The sequence below is a fragment of the Paramormyrops kingsleyae genome, chromosome 2, assembly GCF_048594095.1.
Source record: "Paramormyrops kingsleyae isolate MSU_618 chromosome 2, PKINGS_0.4, whole genome shotgun sequence".
Lineage (NCBI taxonomy): Eukaryota > Metazoa > Chordata > Actinopteri > Osteoglossiformes > Mormyridae > Paramormyrops > Paramormyrops kingsleyae.
Window position 1 is genome coordinate 33,575,224 of NC_132798.1, and position 17,410 is coordinate 33,592,633.

Sequence of the window (17,410 nt, forward strand, 5' to 3'; positions counted from 1 at the left end):
TGCGGAACAATTAATAGTCCAACAAGTGTTCCAGTCGGAGAGCTTTAAGGACTGGACGTATTTACGGAACACGGCTAATGCTAACTAGCTAATCCATCGTTTGATCTGTGGTCAAACGCGAAATATGATCGCGTTTAGCATCGATTTATAGTTTTTTAACGCATGACATGGAAAATGAAGATCTTGAAGCGTTCCTAGAACACTGGAAAAGTGAGCTGCTATACCGGCCGGCGGAGCGGCCTGGTGATGTAAACGGGGTTGACGGGAACCCAAATGATGGCGTTAGGGAGCCGGGAGCTGATGGACGTAGCTGGCTATTGCTGGGGGATACGCGGTCGGACTGCGCGTCCGCGGCGGCAGGCCGGCAGGAGGGGTGGGTTAGTCCGCCGAGGTATGAGACCCAGGCTACAACGAGCCGGAGGAAGAGGCAGAGGAGCAGCTCTGCGGAGGAGCCTCCATGCAGGCAGCCCAGGAACGATGCTTTAGTGCAGCAGCTGATCGAGGACCTGGTGAGACGGTAGTGACATTAAATAATCGAATCTTAGTAGTAAAAGTGCAGTGATCGGTGCTCCTATTTATGTATTCAATTTTGCAGAATGAAATGAATGACATTCCCTTCTTTGATGTGGACCTGCCTTATGAACTGGCACTGAAGATATTCCAGTATCTCAACAGGACCGACCTGGGACGGTGTGCTCAGGTAAACCCGATGGTTTCATTTGCAAATGCTGTGTTACTGCATGCACTGTTGAGTCCAGTTATATAAGCGTTGCCAACTTTCATGCATCTGGCATAAGATTCTCAGGCTCACGCAAGAAATCTCATATCAAATCTTTATTGTTCCATTATAAATCTAAACTTAGTTGCATAAAAAGCTTTGGGGCAGTTTGCAAACCCTACAGACTAATTACAAGGTAATAAAACTGTTACTCGCATGTAAATGCGTGTGCATATGTGTGCAGACTTGTCTCAAATTGGAAAATGTCATGTCAGCCAGCAGACCTAAGTTGGCCACCCTGGTTATATATAGCAATTATTTTTAAGTTGTCATTAGCCCTGTCACCCTATTGTTGCTGTTATAGGTAAGCAAAACGTGGAAGGTCCTAGCTGAAGATGAGGTCCTTTGGTACAGGTTGTGTTTGAAAGCGGGGTATCACAGTGGGGCTGGTGTTAATGACTCCCCCTGCTGGAAGAGCACTTTGCGCGACTGCAAGAAGGCTGAAGATACTCTGCGCTACAACTGGAAGGTACAGTAGTCCAGACCCGTCGAAAATGCCACAGAGAAATACTGGGTCAAGACATGCCTGGGCCTAAATTATGTAAATTTTTCTGATCGACAGAATCGCATCGGCACCATCAGTAACCTTCAGTATGAGCTTGGCAGGGTCCTGTGTGACGTGAGCTCCTGTGATGACTTGGTCATCGCCGGGTAAGGGGACACACTCTGATCCTGTCTGACTGTGATGGGTGCAGACACCTTATTCTGTTGATTTAGGGATTGGCGAAGGAGCCTTTGCCTCTCAAGCACAGCCCTGCTGAGGCCCCGTGTTACATACAGATTTGGAGAGAGGATGATGAAATAAATGATTAGTGGAATATGCTTGCATGCCACCATTCTGCCATTGCTCCATCTTCATTAGCTGCTTTGCCAGGTGTGGTGCCAGTCACCCAGACATAATTCCTGGGAGCACGGGGTGTGAGACTGGAAACGTTGCAGACGGGAGAGCGGTCAATCACAGGGCATGTTATCTCACATGGTCATAGGTGTGCACTTTTTGTTAGCAAAGTGATCATCAGAGCAACAAAATTTAAAAGGAACGAAGAGCACCAAGCCCCTGCACCCATGCGTGCCCCCATTATACACACAATAATATTGGTTACAGCTTTGGAAAAAATTAAGAAACCACAGCAACATTTTTAGTTTCACTCATTTATCAATTTATGGGTATGTGCCTGTGTAAAATACACATGTTTTTGCAAACTGCAGCCTGGTTCTTCACTGTCTCTCATTAATGAAGGGCTTCCTCCTTGCTTTATGGGACTTCAGTCCTGCTTCTAGGAGCCTGATATGAACTGTCCTAGCAGTGCACTTCACACCTGCACTTAATGTTTCCCATTCCTGCTGAAGGTCACTTGAGGTTATTCTCTGATTTATGAGGCACTTTCGGATAAGTTAATGGTCATCTCTGGCATTAGAATGTCACTTCTGCCCTCTACCTGGCTGGTACCTGGTAGATCCTGGCTGGTTCCTGGTAGCAGCCTGACTTGCAGTGTAACATTTTGCCAGCAGAACCAAGATTAAACCAGGATTTAAGAAATGCTGCTTTTAAAAAAATATCTCTTAGTGGTCTCTTCATTTTTTTCTGTAGCTGTTGGTGTCTGACACCCTCTATTGGCTTCTGAAGTTTATTTGGTAGAACTTACGTAATTCCTAACAGCATGGAGCGAGAAAGTCTGGTGTTTATGTAGTCAGGGACTGGTCAAAGCTGAGTATGACTATAACTCAGAAACAGCATTGGCCGTCGTTGGAGTGTTTGTAAGCTGTGTCCTGTATATGAAATATAAAATGGGGTGGGGGGAGTATTTGTTAAACAGCCCCCCCCCCCCCCCCTTTACATCCTGGTGGCCATCTGATCTGTGTTTGTAAACTTAGAGCCTGGCACTGTTTTTTTTTTTGGCTCTCTTTAGATGTCCGGGGTGGGGGTAGGGGGTTTGAGGTCCTTTTTTCTGCTTAAGGGACATAGCGGTTAAAACGGTGACGAGGGGGGAGGGGGAGCGAGGATGGGGAGCTGCTGGGTGAAGGTTTCCACTGGCAGCAGCTGCGTCCTGCTTCCAGCAGCCCAGCCTGTGCCGCGCTTGAGTCCGGTCCAGCGAGGCGTCTCTCTCTGCCCGAGGCAGCTGGGGGGGGGGCATGGGGTGCAGCCACGCGGGACTCGGCCGCCAGCCTCTTTTCCGGAGAGAGGTATCGAATGCGTGGAGCCCAAACGCACAAGCGCGTACACACAACCACACACACACACACACACACACACACACACACAGGCACAGACACGCGCACAAAGACAAGACAAACACTTGAAAACACAAAAGGACACACAAAATGGACCAAATGAATTACCTCACCTTTTTAATGCTTGGCATGGCGAGGAAAATTGGCGCGCCCGCTTTGTTCGGCTGTGCTAATGTAGCATCAGCTTGTTTGCTATGTAAATTTGTCGGCGTCGTGTGAGTTTCTCCCGTGTCGCAGGATTGGCAGCCGCCTGGAGTGGGCCCCGCGTGTGGCGCGACGGGATTGGGTTGTCATGCCTTTGTGTCTGAAATGAGCCCGGCTCCTTCTCGGGAGCAAAGAATGAACTCATTCTCGGCACCATTCAGCTGTGCTTTTCTCCCTCCCCCCCCCCCTTTCTAATGGCCCTGGGGTCTTACGTACCCAAAATTTTGTCTGATAGTTTTGTTCAAAACAAAAGAACATATGTGACCAAAGGAAGCATACAGGTAACCACTCCTTTAAAAAAAAAAAAACAGTACTGTAAAAATTATGTTGTCACAACCAGATTTTAAATGCGTTAAATTTAAAATTGATTTAATGAATTCAATACAAGTGTAACATTCACTTGCACCAGCTAGTATATCTCATGATGATCTCTGTACCTACAGATGGTTATTATGCAGACTCTGAACACATCAGCAGGAACAAGGGCGGTGGATGTGTTTAGACCTCAGTGACACGCCCGTGTCCCCATGCAATGTGCAGATACACCTCCGGGGACATCCGGCTGTGGGACACCCTCTACTGGGACTCCCGGACCTCATACCTGCGGCCCAGTCATGTGATCGCCGGGGACGGCCCATTTTCGCATGTCAGCCAGGTGAAAGTCAACGAGGTCGTGGCGGTGGCCGCTTACAAAGATGGTGAGGGAGCCTTTCTTTCTTTCTTTTCTTTCTTCAAACTTGAATTGAGTACAGTACCCATCTGCTGGAAATAAGATGGGCCCTCTGAAGTCACCACTTTGGTGATGACCTGCGTCAGGCAGGTTTTAAACTGCCTTTAGCAAAGATGTCAGTCGTCGTTTGGGTCAGCTGAGAGCTGCTGTTGTTAACTTCTTTTTCACCTCATCGGCGTGTATCAGATGGCCAGATAACGAACCCTCTCTGTGTGCGTTTCGTGGATCCCGTCCAGTAGAAGTCATCCAGAGCCAGGAGACGGAACACCTTTGCAGGAACGGAAAGACACAGTGTCTTGTTATCACATAACGTGTCGATCGGCTGCCTGTAACCCCCTGCTGCTATGGCAGGGACCTGACTTGGCCTGGTCCGCTGATCATCGCTATGGATCCACCTTGTTTCCTGATTTATCTTTTTACGAGTGACGGTACGACTCGGCTTCCTCTAACCGTCTGTGGCTCCACTCCGGATGGGCGGTTCTCCTCGTCGGCCTTGGCGGAAATGAAGGCGCGCTTTGGGAGTCCTGCCCAATAATTAATCTCGAATTTTCAAACTAATGCTCTGGCAAAAAACAGAGCCCCAACCATATGGAACGGCAGGCCTGGTGTGCCAAATTATAACCGGCCCTGGATTCTGTCAAGACAATTTATCACGAGTCGTTTAATCACGTTCGGCTGGGTTTAACAGTTAACGTGCTTTGCGATTTTGTTTATGCGCCGCAGAATCTGGGCCGGACATGTGTCATCGAACCTTTGGTACGCCTTCACCAAAACCTCTCTCATTTATCTTAAATTTAGTCAGGCGGTCGCTTGGGAGATGAAAGGCATTAATAAACAATGGCTATCAATTGAAAAATTTCAAGTTTAGCCTGATTCGGTATGTGCCTTGAGCTACAAAAGCAAAGCCGAGAGGGATGGTGAGAGTTTCTGAGGAGTCATCTTCTTTAAAATTCCCTGCCAACACATAAATTGTGATATTTGCATCAAACAATAACTGACATCTCTATTTTGCTGTTTTTCCCGCCTTAATGGGTGGTGATAACCCTTTTGTTCAGTCTAGATCCCTCTCCACACTTACATCATCTGTGTGTTACAGGATGTAGAAGGGCATGGCTTTCTGGTATTAAATGTGGTATCAGTGTTGGTGTTGCAAGGTTTAAATATGGCCACTGGGGGCATCAGATCATGATGTGTCCAGCAAAATGGGGCAGCAAGTGAAATGTACATGGTTCATAAGAGAGCAGGCTCCCCCACCCAGACAGTGCGTTTGCTCTTGTCACCCCTCTGTCCGACTCCGGCTGTTTGTCGTCTCTGTAGAATAATTTTAGAATCACATGTTTTGTGTGCAAAGGCTTGTTTACGCAATGATGTTCAGCATAGACTCTTCGAGATGCCTAATGATAGCGTTTAATTAATTCCCTCCAGGATTTTTCAGGCTTTGCTTAATATGATGTGCTATTTCAAATCATCTTCACAATATTGTATTCAATTGTTGGAAGAATAATACATTTATAGTTTTGACTGGGTTTAATGTGTATTTTAAAGGATAATATTTTAAATTTATTTTACAGAAAGGTTTCCAACCACAGACCGTGGAACACTAGTAGTTTTGCGGAGGGGTTGGTTAATTTACACGAATAAACTCTATCTTGTCATGCCTTAATTTTAGCCTGTCCTTCACGTGTTCTGATTGCATCTGGGAACAAACTAGTCCTTACCCCTAACACCTCTCCCCCCGCACCTGGTCAGTACATCATACTGGACATTGTTGTACAACATAAACTGCTCTGCTGTCATTGAAAGGTTAAGCCCCTGGTGTACAAGAATAGCAGTTCATCATATGTGGTTTTTCTGGTTTTACTGGGTTTGCCCCAGTCCACCTTGCCCCCACCTGTCCAAATGATGCTGAGGCTTTGACGATGTTTCTCCATCTGTGTTCAAGGCCTCGTGAACGTGTGGAGCACAGAGACTGGTCAGGAGCCCGTCCATCTTTATCAGCACCTTCAGAAGGTTCAGAACGTGGCCTTGGGCTCGGAGGGCGCCGCTGTGGCGACCGCCTCTGGCCCGCAGGTACGTGTGGATGGTCCGCTGGATGGAGGCTGCTGGACAACGCTGTGTCAGGCCGAGCTTCCGAAACCTGTGAGTCCAGCACCAGCCTCTCAATTCTACCATTAGTCTCTATCGCGGTTTCAGACCATAATAACCAAGACCCAGACTTTAGCTGTAACTTTAGCTTTAACTGGGGTGATAACCAAACCGCAAGCTGTCTGAGTGTTGAATGCTGTACAAGTGTGTGTGGTTTATGTGCGAGTCTTAATCTGCTCCTTTGAGATCATTCTGGACTGTTGATTTTGTGTCTTCTGCCTCACAGTCGTTGTATATGTTTACCCACAATTCTGTTATTCTGGGCTTTCTACCCAATGGGGAGAGAGGGTCTCTCAAATGACTCTATTGTTTCTCGTTGTGCATCTCCTCTGGGTGCAGGTAGAGTCTCTCCTGCTTGTTCCCAAGCGGCGGGAGGCCCCCCTGGCCGTGGCGGCCGCCGGGGAGAGCGTGTACCTGCTAGGGCCGGAGCGGGAGCCCAGCCTGCTCCACTCGGTCTACGGGCACCCCGTCACCTGCTTGGACGTGACCCCATCACATGTGGCTTTGGGCGTGAAGAGGCACGGCTGGGCCGTGAGCGACGGGGGCAACAAGGTGGGTTGGAGGGCAGTGGTCACGCTGCCCCCTGCTGGGCTGGAGCTGCCGGTGCAGGCTTCCAGGCTGTAACCAAAATGCATCCATTTATTGAGAGTGTATGAGTTAAAATTTCACGTGGTCGCATCTGCGCGAGTGAATGATAATCATTAGGATGTTTTGCTCCAACACGGGCACTGCGTTAACGAATTGTGATTGAAAGTGATTTTTTTTTCTTCTTCTACCCTGGCTTAGTGTGCTTAATTAATAGTATGGGGGTACGTATGTTTACACGTGCTGATGATGAAACTCACAGACAATCCCTTTAATTGTGGTGTTTATATGTTCCTTAAAGGAAGCGGTTTATAGCTGATTATTAAAAAAAAAAAATGAGGAGGCTGATGGGAAGGGGAGCCAAAGAGAGGGTCCCAAGACAGACACACGTGGTGATGACAGTTAGGTTAAAAGCTAGTGATCAGATTGCAAATACAGTTACTGCATCAAGTCTTGAGTCACTGTCAATTTTTCAAAAATACAAAAACTACGCCCGGCAGATTAGGACAGCTATTCATCAGCATGCAAGGTCATTGATTAATATCATGCTGCACCAGGAAATTAAAACGGGGCGCAACCAAGTCATGTACTGCTTAAACCAACTGAGAAAGTAGCATGAGTGGTACAACAAAAGTTAGTCTGGAGCCTTGCAGTGTGCTGTGTGTCCTGATCCCAGAGGACTGTGGAACGCTAGGGAATGGGGACCAGGCACAGGAATAGCTGCTCCCTCTGGACATCGCACATGATTACCCCAGCCGTGGTCCATTCTTACATTCCCTAAGTGGCTGTTTGTTTCGCCTTTTAGCGCTCTCCCAAACGATGCTGCATTTAATCATCCCGAAAGCTTTATATAGCTCTTTCTGCATCCAAAACCTCATTACTGCCATCCCATTAATGCAGATTTAATCACGATTACATCTTTCACCCTTGTCGTAAATGTGGGGGTCCTTTCGGAAGCATACAGAGGACCAAAGCACTCTATTGTCAGAGTTGATCCTGTGCTGTCTGTCCCACAAAGAGACATCATTCCCGAACCTCGCATCCCGAGGCGAGCATTCCTTTCAAGTGAAGGTGAAGGTGACGCCGCCCTGGTGGTGAGATGAGAGGCCTCAGATGGCGTCTGTGCCGTTAAATGGTACTTTGGTGATGTGGCCTTATTGGCCTCGCATCTTCCAAGGCTTTTGTTGTTATTTTTGTTCTCTGGGTAAAATGTCACGCTGCCAGATGCTGTTGTTCGTGTCTGAAGTGAGCCTTCTCTCGCTCTTATTATCTGCCCTGCATCGTCTAGCAGTTGACTTGCAAATCTGAATCGTGAGCAGAAGGTTATGGGTTCAAAGCCCAGAGGGGAGGGGAGGGGGGGGGGCTGTCATTTTCATGTCTTTGGGTGTGTGTTTCATATTATTCTTGTTTTCACTAATTAATGTGTTGACACACACACCGCTGACACAATTACCACTTCAGATATGAGTGTGGTAGATGTGAAAACTGCTGAAATAATTGGTTACCATTAACTGTCCGGCTGAATCTAAAGTACTAATTAAGTGAGATATTAGTGTAACTTCATGGAAGGGTAAACATTTTGAAAGCTGGTTGCTGGTATGAGCTGTGAGTTAGATGTATTTTTATGTTAATGGTAAGTATCCCGGTGAAATTTATTTAGCCACTCTGACCTCTTTTACTGATCCCTCTCTTCTGGTGAGTGACCTGTGTGTGTGTGTGTGTGTGTGTGTTAGTGCTGGGCGGTAAACCGGTTCATACCGAAAACCGTTTTTATTATTGTTATGATATGATTTTTTTTTATACCGCAATCCCGGTTTAAATAGCCTAAACAACGTTCAGAAAGTGGCGCAGCTGGAAACTGTTTAAGGGGGGGGGGGGGGGGGACCTTTTTCACTGCTGCACCGCTAAAAATGTACCAAGAAAGATCAGAAATGGAAGATATAGCTGACGCTGGAGTTGAAAATAATGAGATACTGGGGTTGTCAAAAAATCAATTCTCAGATACTAATCGATATTAAAAATTAGTATATGATTAGATACTCATTTTCACCACATTGATACCAACTGTGAGATTTTTGCCTCATTCACCACACTTCACACAGCACCACTACAGTGCAGGTGCGCGTGCACGCATGCACACGCACACACTCGCGCAGCCCATTCCCCTCCTCTCAATAGCCGCTGAGCGCATTTGCGCAGGTTAACACACACATACCGAGTTGGCCGATCATGGGATATGCTGCAGTTGAAGGCACTTTGCAAGCTGCTTTAGTTTAAAAAAAAAAAAACGCAAAAGTGCCGCTTGGAAGTATTTTGCAGACGAGCATGGAAAGGCTAAGGATGTCGATAAGCCTCTATGCAAACCGTTCTACAGAGTTGTGGCGACGAAGTCAAGTAGCACGTCAAACCTGGCGAAGCATCTTCTCTTTATGAGAAATTTCACGAGGTCAGTAAAGCTCACGTTCCAGCAACACTTAACTATGAAACACATCAAAAATGTTAACTTGGCCCTTAACATTAGCTGTTTATCTATAAGCAGTTAGCCAACAAACACGTTAGCCGTATGTTATCATTAAGGTAGCGGATAGGCGCAATGGCTAATAATAAAATAATATAGTTAATGTGGGAACAATGCAAAAATGTAAAACAAAAATGTGTCCTGTAAAATGTGGTATATGCCCAGTCATACTTTAAAAAAAAATACCGTCGTATACTGTGAAACCGATATAACTTTGAAAAATACCGTGATATAAATTTTTGGTCATACCGCCCAGCTCTTGTGTGTGTGTGTGTGTGTGTGTGTGTGTATACCTGGGGCTTTACTTCTTCTTTTTTTTTTTTGATCGGGGCTAAAATACTTGTGGCTATAGCTCAGGCCTCATGTCACTCATGGTTGGGACCAGTGTTATTATCGTACGCTAAAGCTGAAACAAAAATGGATAACTAACTAAAAACTAAATAAAAGAAAATAATTTGTGAAGTGAAATAAAAATGAAAACTATATTTACAAAAAAAACATGCCACCAACATCTTTTTACCTTCTTTATCCACAATATCTCCTCTTTCAAAGGATGATGTGGCTGCTGATCTGCCCCTTTCTTCACCACCACTTCAGTGCTTATCGCTTCCATGATTTACCAAAACAGTAGCATGTGGCACTCCGCTAACGGAATTTAATAACTATAAGGATATGCTGAATTTATACAGATTACTAATTTTTAGGCGTCACAATAAGCATCTCGTGAATTTTTGCATACTACAAAATTTGCTTATTGAATTGTAGGCGAAAATAATGTCCATATATAGTGCTGGAAAGCCGGTGTACATCATCTACATTTACATGCAGGAAATTTAATTGTTCAGATTAATCGACCAATTGGTAAAATAGTTGATTGATTAATCGATAGAAAAATACTCATTAGTTGCAAAAATTAAATATATCTGTCCCTGTGCATTGTGTAGGCAGTCAGTATTTTAAGTCCTCACCCAGACTCTGCCATGTCTCTCCTTGTTATGCCAAATCATTACCTACCTCCCTCCCCCACACACACTCACACACACACATAAACACACACACACACCCACCTAATTAATGCTAGAGATGAATTCATGTCGGATCGATGGAGCTGCGCTTCTCGACTGCGGGTTCCTGAGCATTTTTTAACAACGTTCGTGTGCCGCGAGGTGAAGCGAAAATTAGCAGCCGGGCTCGGGCGGGGCTGACACGCAGCCGAGTGTGTTTTTCAGCACGTTTAACGAGACACCATATGCCTCATTAAAACGTGTTAAGGTAATAAGAGCCGTCTCCAAGAAGCACTTCTTTGTGCAGCGAGAGCGGTGTGAGTTATCTTTACGGATAAACGGTTTTGGGGGACGGATGGATGACCAGCTGGTCAGAAAATGGACACACACGGGTTACCAGAGTAGATTTTACTGAGTTTTGACAAACACGGTTGTATTTAGCACAGTGTGTGATGAAATGCTTGTTTTCCTAAGTCCAAGACTGCGGTGACAGGGGACATGCAGACAAAACATTAAGCAATAATTATAAATAACCAAAATTGGTGTTCAATTAGCAGTGTAGTAGTATAGTGACCGGTGTGTCAAATGAATAAATGTTTATATGTACAGTAGCAGATGACACATTTGCATAAGACCTGGGTGTAATTAAAAAGTGAGATGTAAATGGAAAGAGGTGACATGGCACTCTCGGAGGTCACCCGGCACGATCTCGCTAGCTGTCGTGCTTTATTTGGAAGATTTGCTGCTGCTGGTTCCTTGTGTGAACATGAAGACTGAGCCCAGATTGAACAGATCGATAGCGGTATATAGCGCCTTGTCTATGAAGTCCTTACTGGAACGAGGACCCCGTTAGTCTAGTGCAGAAGTTCCTTTAAGCTTGAATGGTTGTGATGTGCTTGTGGAGACACTTGCGGGGCAGCATGGTGGCTCACTCCTCTGGGGTTGGGGCTTTGAATCTCATCTCTGTTCTGTGTATGTGTCACTAGTGTGTGCCCTGTGATAGACTGACCCTCGATCCAGGGTGCACGCCTGCCATGTTCCCTGTGTTGACTGGGATAGGCTTCAAGCCCCCTGTAACTCTGACTGGGAGAAGCGACTGGAACATGGATACAAGAATTTTTTAAATTGCCTCCATATGTACATGAATTGAATCCATTCATCAACACACTTTTGCTCCCTGAAACTGTCCCACACTTTTAATGTTTATTTGAATTTTATTCAATATTTTTTCGGAATAATGAATGCACCATATCGACATTTTGTTTGGTTAGGCAGTCAGGATTTACGGTAAGAGCAGGAAGAATCCCCTTCCTGGATTGGCCCACCCCATCAGTGCAGCCATTTTGAAGTCCTGTGGGGTGTTTGGCTTGCCGTGGTGCAGCACACGGTTACATGCGACCGCTCCAAACGTGACACACAAACAGCTGGCACCGTCTCAACGCTGACATCATGCCCAATGGCGGCCCCCATCCCCTTCCTTTGCTCGCTTTTTCGCCGCTCGCTAATAATTTGTGTCGCATCCCTTTTTTTGCTATCCTATTCTCCTGTTTTCCATTGTTGGTTTTTTGAACTGTGCCAAAACAAAGAGACAATTTATTCTCATACATATGAAACTTGGAATCCATCCGGAGGAAACTCCTGGTGGCAAATACAGACGTATCTGTCCAGATCACTGCAGGCTGAGTGTAGGGCTTTGAAGGAAAACGGCCATAAAACTGGCTGAGCATCATCTATCAGTTTGTGTTTGTGCTGTTGCGACATTGCTGACAAGGGAGAGACCTGCTGATTAAAGTGCCAGAACATTCCAGTCATGAAGATGATGGTCTTTCTGTATGATTTAATGTATTACGCCCCCCACCCTCCGGCTGTAGAATCGGACAACTGTTCTTTATTTTTTGCTTTCAGGTGTCATGAGTCTGGTCGGACATTGTGCTGGCCTGCACATCTACACAGGGTTCTTGTATGCATTTGGTTCAGGGGTTTCTGGACGATTTGTAGATATTGGAGGGGGGGTGCTTTAGTATATGTTACATAAGAGCTTTAAAATGGCCTTTGGTGTCTGATGTGATTTAAGTCTGCGGCAGCTGGTTGGCTTTCGGAGGTTTTGTTCATGTCTGACACCGCGAATTTGAAAGGTTGCTCCTTCTCCCAGATCCAGGTGTACAGCTTACTGACGGGCCAATCGGAAGTGACGGTGGGGAACGCCGTGGGTGACTTTACCTGCATCAACCTGAGGGACGCCCCTGACCACCTACTAGTGTGTGGAAACAAGGACCAGAGGTACTGGGGTGAACCGACTGTTATGTTTCTGTAGCTGCTAATGTCTCCCAATACAGCCCGCGGCCCTGGCTTTCTCCTCCATACAGCCCAGGAGGCTGCGTCCCGTTCTTCACATTCAGATGGGGATGTAGGCACCTTTAAATCGCAGGAAGAGGAAAAGGGGAAACGTCCACAGAAATTGGGTGGTCTGGGTTGAACTGGCGCTGAGTCCACGCAGAAAAAAAATCAATGAATCGAACCCTTCAGCCATCAGCGGGGGGGGGGGGGGGGGGGGGGTTGGGGTTGGAATGGGAAACAAAGGAGCAGAAAATTGGTCTTGAGCAAAAAATGGAGAGAAAAAGGAAAATAAATAAATAAATTCGCCGCAGTGCGGAATCCAAGTGGCGCTCAGGCGGATTGAAAACTCATTGCTGAAAGTGTTTCTATTTTGTTTCTTTTTTTTTCTTTTATAATGGTTTTTTTTCCCCCCCGTTCATTACCTACGGGGGAGACGAGGTACGGCTGGAACAGAAAAGCGAGGCAATCTCTGTCCAGCGGCTCTGCCTTCAAGCTCCTCGTGCCCCCTCACATCTGCAGGCCGAAGAAAAGAACCCACCCCCCCTTCCCCCCCCGGTGCTAGTGACAGGAGGCAGGATGGCGTTTGGCAGAGACGCTCGCTTGGCCTGCCGTGGAGGATGAGCCACCTCCCCCCAAATATATTGGGGAGCCAAAGCTGGGAGACCCTGCGTCACCCTGAAACGGGGGCAGCTTTTAGTGATCGTCCACCTTCCCTGAGCAGGCGGATTAAGCACGAAAGCCCCCAATTCCCGCCCCCTTTGTCCATTTTACTGATTACGGACCTGAAAGCCAGGTTAGCCTTGGCCATTTGGAACGGCTCTTAGACGGGGAACAAAGGAAGACGAGGAGAATGGGCCGGAGTTGCCATGGCCTTGAGTCGGAATGGCCAAAGGCCAGGGCCAATTTGTGGTTTGCCGTTATGTCGGTCTGCTTTTTCGCCCCCTGACTACGCGCGACAGCTCCGAGAGGGGTGTCTGTTAGGGAGCTCTGCGTGAAGCCGTGTGGGCATCGTCTCAACAAGGAGGGAAAAGGGACGCAAATGAGCCCCACGATCACGGGAGACAAAAGACTCGCTGCCGATGGCCGAGCATCTCAGCGGTAAACTTCATCCTGCCCGGCACGCATCGGTGTCCTGACTGTTGGACATTCCAGCCATTAATAGCCATGACGTTGATTCATAGCAGGCCGTCTGTCCATTGTCAATGACTGTGGTTTTTCTTTTCTGTCGGAAAACTGTCTTCAGCTATAGCTACCCTTTGAAGACAAGGAGCCTCTCGGGGCTGCCTGTCACCGTCCTGTGCGGGAGAATCGTTATCTTGATTAATGAGAAGTGGGTTGTTTACCGTCATGTCGGTGGAAATCGGGTTTCGTCGCAGCGTTAGATTTATGGTGGCGAGACTAATAACTTTTAACCCCCCCCCCCACCCCCTGCTGTCCTTTCACAAAGTGTGCTGTCCTTAGGAATACCCCCCCCGCCACCCCCCGGGGCGCTTGGGAAGCCCAGCATTCGCTTAATTTCTTAAAGCAGAAATTAAATCTTAGTGCCACAAATGAGATTAGGTTTCGGTAATGAACTTTGGAAGGCTCTTTGCTTGAAGTCATTTTCTGGCGTCATGGCTGTCCAATAAAAATTCATGAGAGCAGATGGGAGGCAAATCCATCGAGCCACTTGTGGCTCGTTTAGCCAGCGTCCTTGGTTTGGAGCCCTGCTTTATTGACACTGGAGATTAGCCGCTCCGTCCGCCCACACAGCCCCTGACATATATCGCAAGTCGTATAAAGATGACTCAAGCAATGAGATCTTTGAGGCGCTGAGCTGATGTCCTTCGCGTACATGCTGACCGCCCCTCCCCCCATCCAAGCCCCCCATGGCACTGCACTCACCAAACCCCCTCATACGGTTGGGTTTTCCAGGGTCCGCGTCTTCGACCTGCGCTGCGGCTCCTCAGTTGCATCGCTGTACGCTCACCAGCTGGGGGTGACCACCATCCAGGCGGACGACTGGAAGATTGTGAGCGGGGGTGGAGAAGGCCTGGTCTGCGTCTGGGAGATGAGGATGAGAACAAAATTGTGGGAGATGCACAACAGGTTAGGTCAACCAGCCAAGCTATTAGTAATTAACTGGTTAATTAATTAGAGGAAATTCACTATCATTGTGTTATGGTAGGAGTTATTTCTTACACATCACATCACAGCAACAAAACTGGCTGCAATTAACCCTGTGAACAATACAGAAAGATTTAACATACCAATAACTTGAACCAGATGGTCACAGATCTCGTAAACACAGCTAAATCGAACCCTTCCTGTTCAGGCTGTAGCCCAGTAACCTTCATGTGATGTTCATGAAGCCTGTATGTGTTGTATCGGACTCAGAAGGCAGGGTGCCTGTTGTCTTTCTGTGTGAGAACCTGTAACCAACCGGTGCGTTCTCAGTCTGTGGTCCTGGTCTCCGCGCCCCCACCTACGGCCCCTGTCTGTCTGCAGGCACCCCGTGAGGCATGTCAGGTTCGGCACCAGCCGGCTGGTGACGGCCAACATTCCTGAAGAGAAGACTCCTCGAGGGGCCTGCATCACTGACGACGACCTGACTGCCCACCGCAGGTTACTGACCTGCCCGCTGTGTTCGCTCACGCTACTAACTTTCTAGTCAAGTAACTGCCCAATAAACTCTCTAATGTCCTTGTATAGGGTAGCTTGAAAGTTTCATTCATATGGAGTGACCTCTTCAATGAAAACTCTAAATATTTAATTATAAATGATTTAAAAATTACTCAGGAGACGCATTCTAGGACAAATGGACATCGTGTAGCATATAGCATGGCAAAGGCAGCGGTCAGCCTTGTACCGTGACTCTCACTAGGATACATGGATGCCTCTAAAAATAGCAGCTTCTGCAGTTGTGCAATAGTGCTTTGACTCATCGCCTTACTTTGACTCACCACGCCCATCCCAGTCCTTGCATGTTTAATTCCTTTATCTTACCTTAAATTATAACTTAATCAAAGCTGTATACTCTGGACTTGAACCAAAGACCTGCAGCATTTAAGAGCTCTAAGAGAAAACTCTGCTGCATACATGTTTGGTATCTCTGCTCTTCTTCTTAATGTTGAGTGTCTATAATCCGAAGAGATTCCCAAAAACAGAAGCGTTTGCCATGACTTGATTTGCGGCCAGTGCAGCTGTACCAATAAGCAAACCTGTGGTAGGTGATGGTTGCCAGACTGAATGTTTGCTTTTCGGTCTGGCCCGATTGCAGGCACAGGGGTGTGGTCTACCTTTACGACTTCTCGGAGGACACCGCCGTGCCGGACCATGTGCTGCCCATCTGTCGTTCTGACTACACAGAGGATGCTGGTTACAACTACAACATCAGTCTGGCTATGCCGTACGACGCCATTGCAGGCTCCCGCGGTGCCCTGTGATGTCACTCTGTCACCACGGTGACAAACGGAGGCTGGGTGCTGGGTTGGGACAGTACATCCTACTGTAATGTTCATTATACTGTATTTCTAATAAGTTCTCATCTTTTTATACATATGATGTTTTTAACAGTGATCATTTTCAACATATATATATATATATATATATTCTCTTCTGGTTAATCTTTTACAAAACCCGTTTTATCGGTCACATGGCTTGTAAGATAAGATAATTGTGTAATAATGAAATGTCAAAATGCATGTACAAAGTTTGGTCAGGTACCTTTAAACCATCACCCCCACCAGTGAGAGTGAAATAAGAGCGAGTTACAATGATTTATGTTCCAGATGCACAGTGAGGATGGAGTGTGGTCTTTGTAACCTGCTGTCCCCTATCTCCTGGAAGTGATACATACACCCCTGTTATGACAGTGGAAATGTAAAATATGTACAAGGTTGATTGTATATTTGAATTTCTTTTCCTCTCTGTTGTTGTATAGTTAGTTGAAGTGAGTTATGATTGAACAGGGCAGTGTTAAGCATCACACCTGAAGCATTTTGGCTTTTCAGGGCGGATGAATGATTTTCACTTCCGACAGAGGGATATCCCGATCCATTGTTTTGGTACCCCGATCATCTGAGTAAGCCTCATGATTCTGCAGTATTCTTCCTTATGATTTCTGCAGGTGCCTAATTAGATCCGACGCGCTGTTGCTGCCTTCCCCCGAAAAGATGGCGCTGTAAACATCGCAAGCAGCGATTGGGCTACGTTGAGTTTCCAATTTAAAGAATTTCCACCTGGCTGACATCTCAGCAGTTTGTAGTTTGAAGCCCTGTGCCACTGGTTAACTGCAGCTTGTGACGGAACCTTACAATCTGCGAAACTGATGTAAATGAACCGGCTGTGGGAAATTAAATAGATCAGGCTTTGGACCCGGCTGCAATAGCCAATACCAATCAAATAAAAAAAGCCTGGGCCGGCCAACTTCTGAGGCCGATAATTACCTGTCCATACTTACCAACATATATGCCACATGCAGTCCTTCAGAGGGTAAGAGGCAAGCTCACTGCCTCGCACACACTGGAGGTCATGTGACAGTGTGCAGAACAGCTGATTGGTGGATAGGCACCTCTGAATTTTGTTGGGAGTGTTTATGTGCTTCAAATCAAAATACCCATGGCTGAAATTCCTGCACAGGTGAAGTTCACACCTGAACTAAATGTTGTGGCATTAAACTAATATTTCCTAAGAATGTACATATTCATCCATCTTCTATCCATGTTGGGGTGAGGGTAACACGGGTCCCTGGAGTCTAATCGGGCTGGAATGCACCCTGGACAGGATGATGGTAATTTTTTTTTGACTTCTTGCCCAAATAAATTTAAGATATGCGAAAGCTTTGGGTGAAATCCTACTCTTGGGAGGTCTGAGGAAGATGAGGCTCGCGACCACAT

The 17,410-nt window shown here is 46.7% G+C and overlaps 1 protein-coding gene across 2 annotated transcripts; it reads left to right on the forward strand.

Annotated features, from left to right (window-relative positions):
* Positions 1-21: 21 nt before the first annotated feature.
* On the forward strand, positions 22-17,365 carry fbxw8 (F-box and WD repeat domain containing 8). 2 transcript variants are annotated; one of them, XM_023828936.2, is made up of 11 exons: positions 22-509; positions 596-700; positions 1,083-1,247; positions 1,341-1,429; positions 3,755-3,912; positions 5,887-6,083; positions 6,429-6,641; positions 12,349-12,476; positions 14,448-14,621; positions 15,021-15,137; positions 15,793-17,365. In XM_023828936.2, the coding sequence occupies exons 1-11, from the start codon at positions 168-170 to the stop codon at positions 15,956-15,958; spliced, it is 1,854 nt and encodes a 617-aa protein (XP_023684704.2). In that variant the 5' UTR covers positions 22-167; the 3' UTR covers positions 15,959-17,365. The 2 variants fall into 2 exon arrangements, with proteins under 2 accessions (XP_023684704.2, XP_023684705.2); XM_023828937.2 differs by having other exon boundaries at positions 319-517.
* The last annotated feature ends 45 nt before the right edge of the window (positions 17,366-17,410 follow it).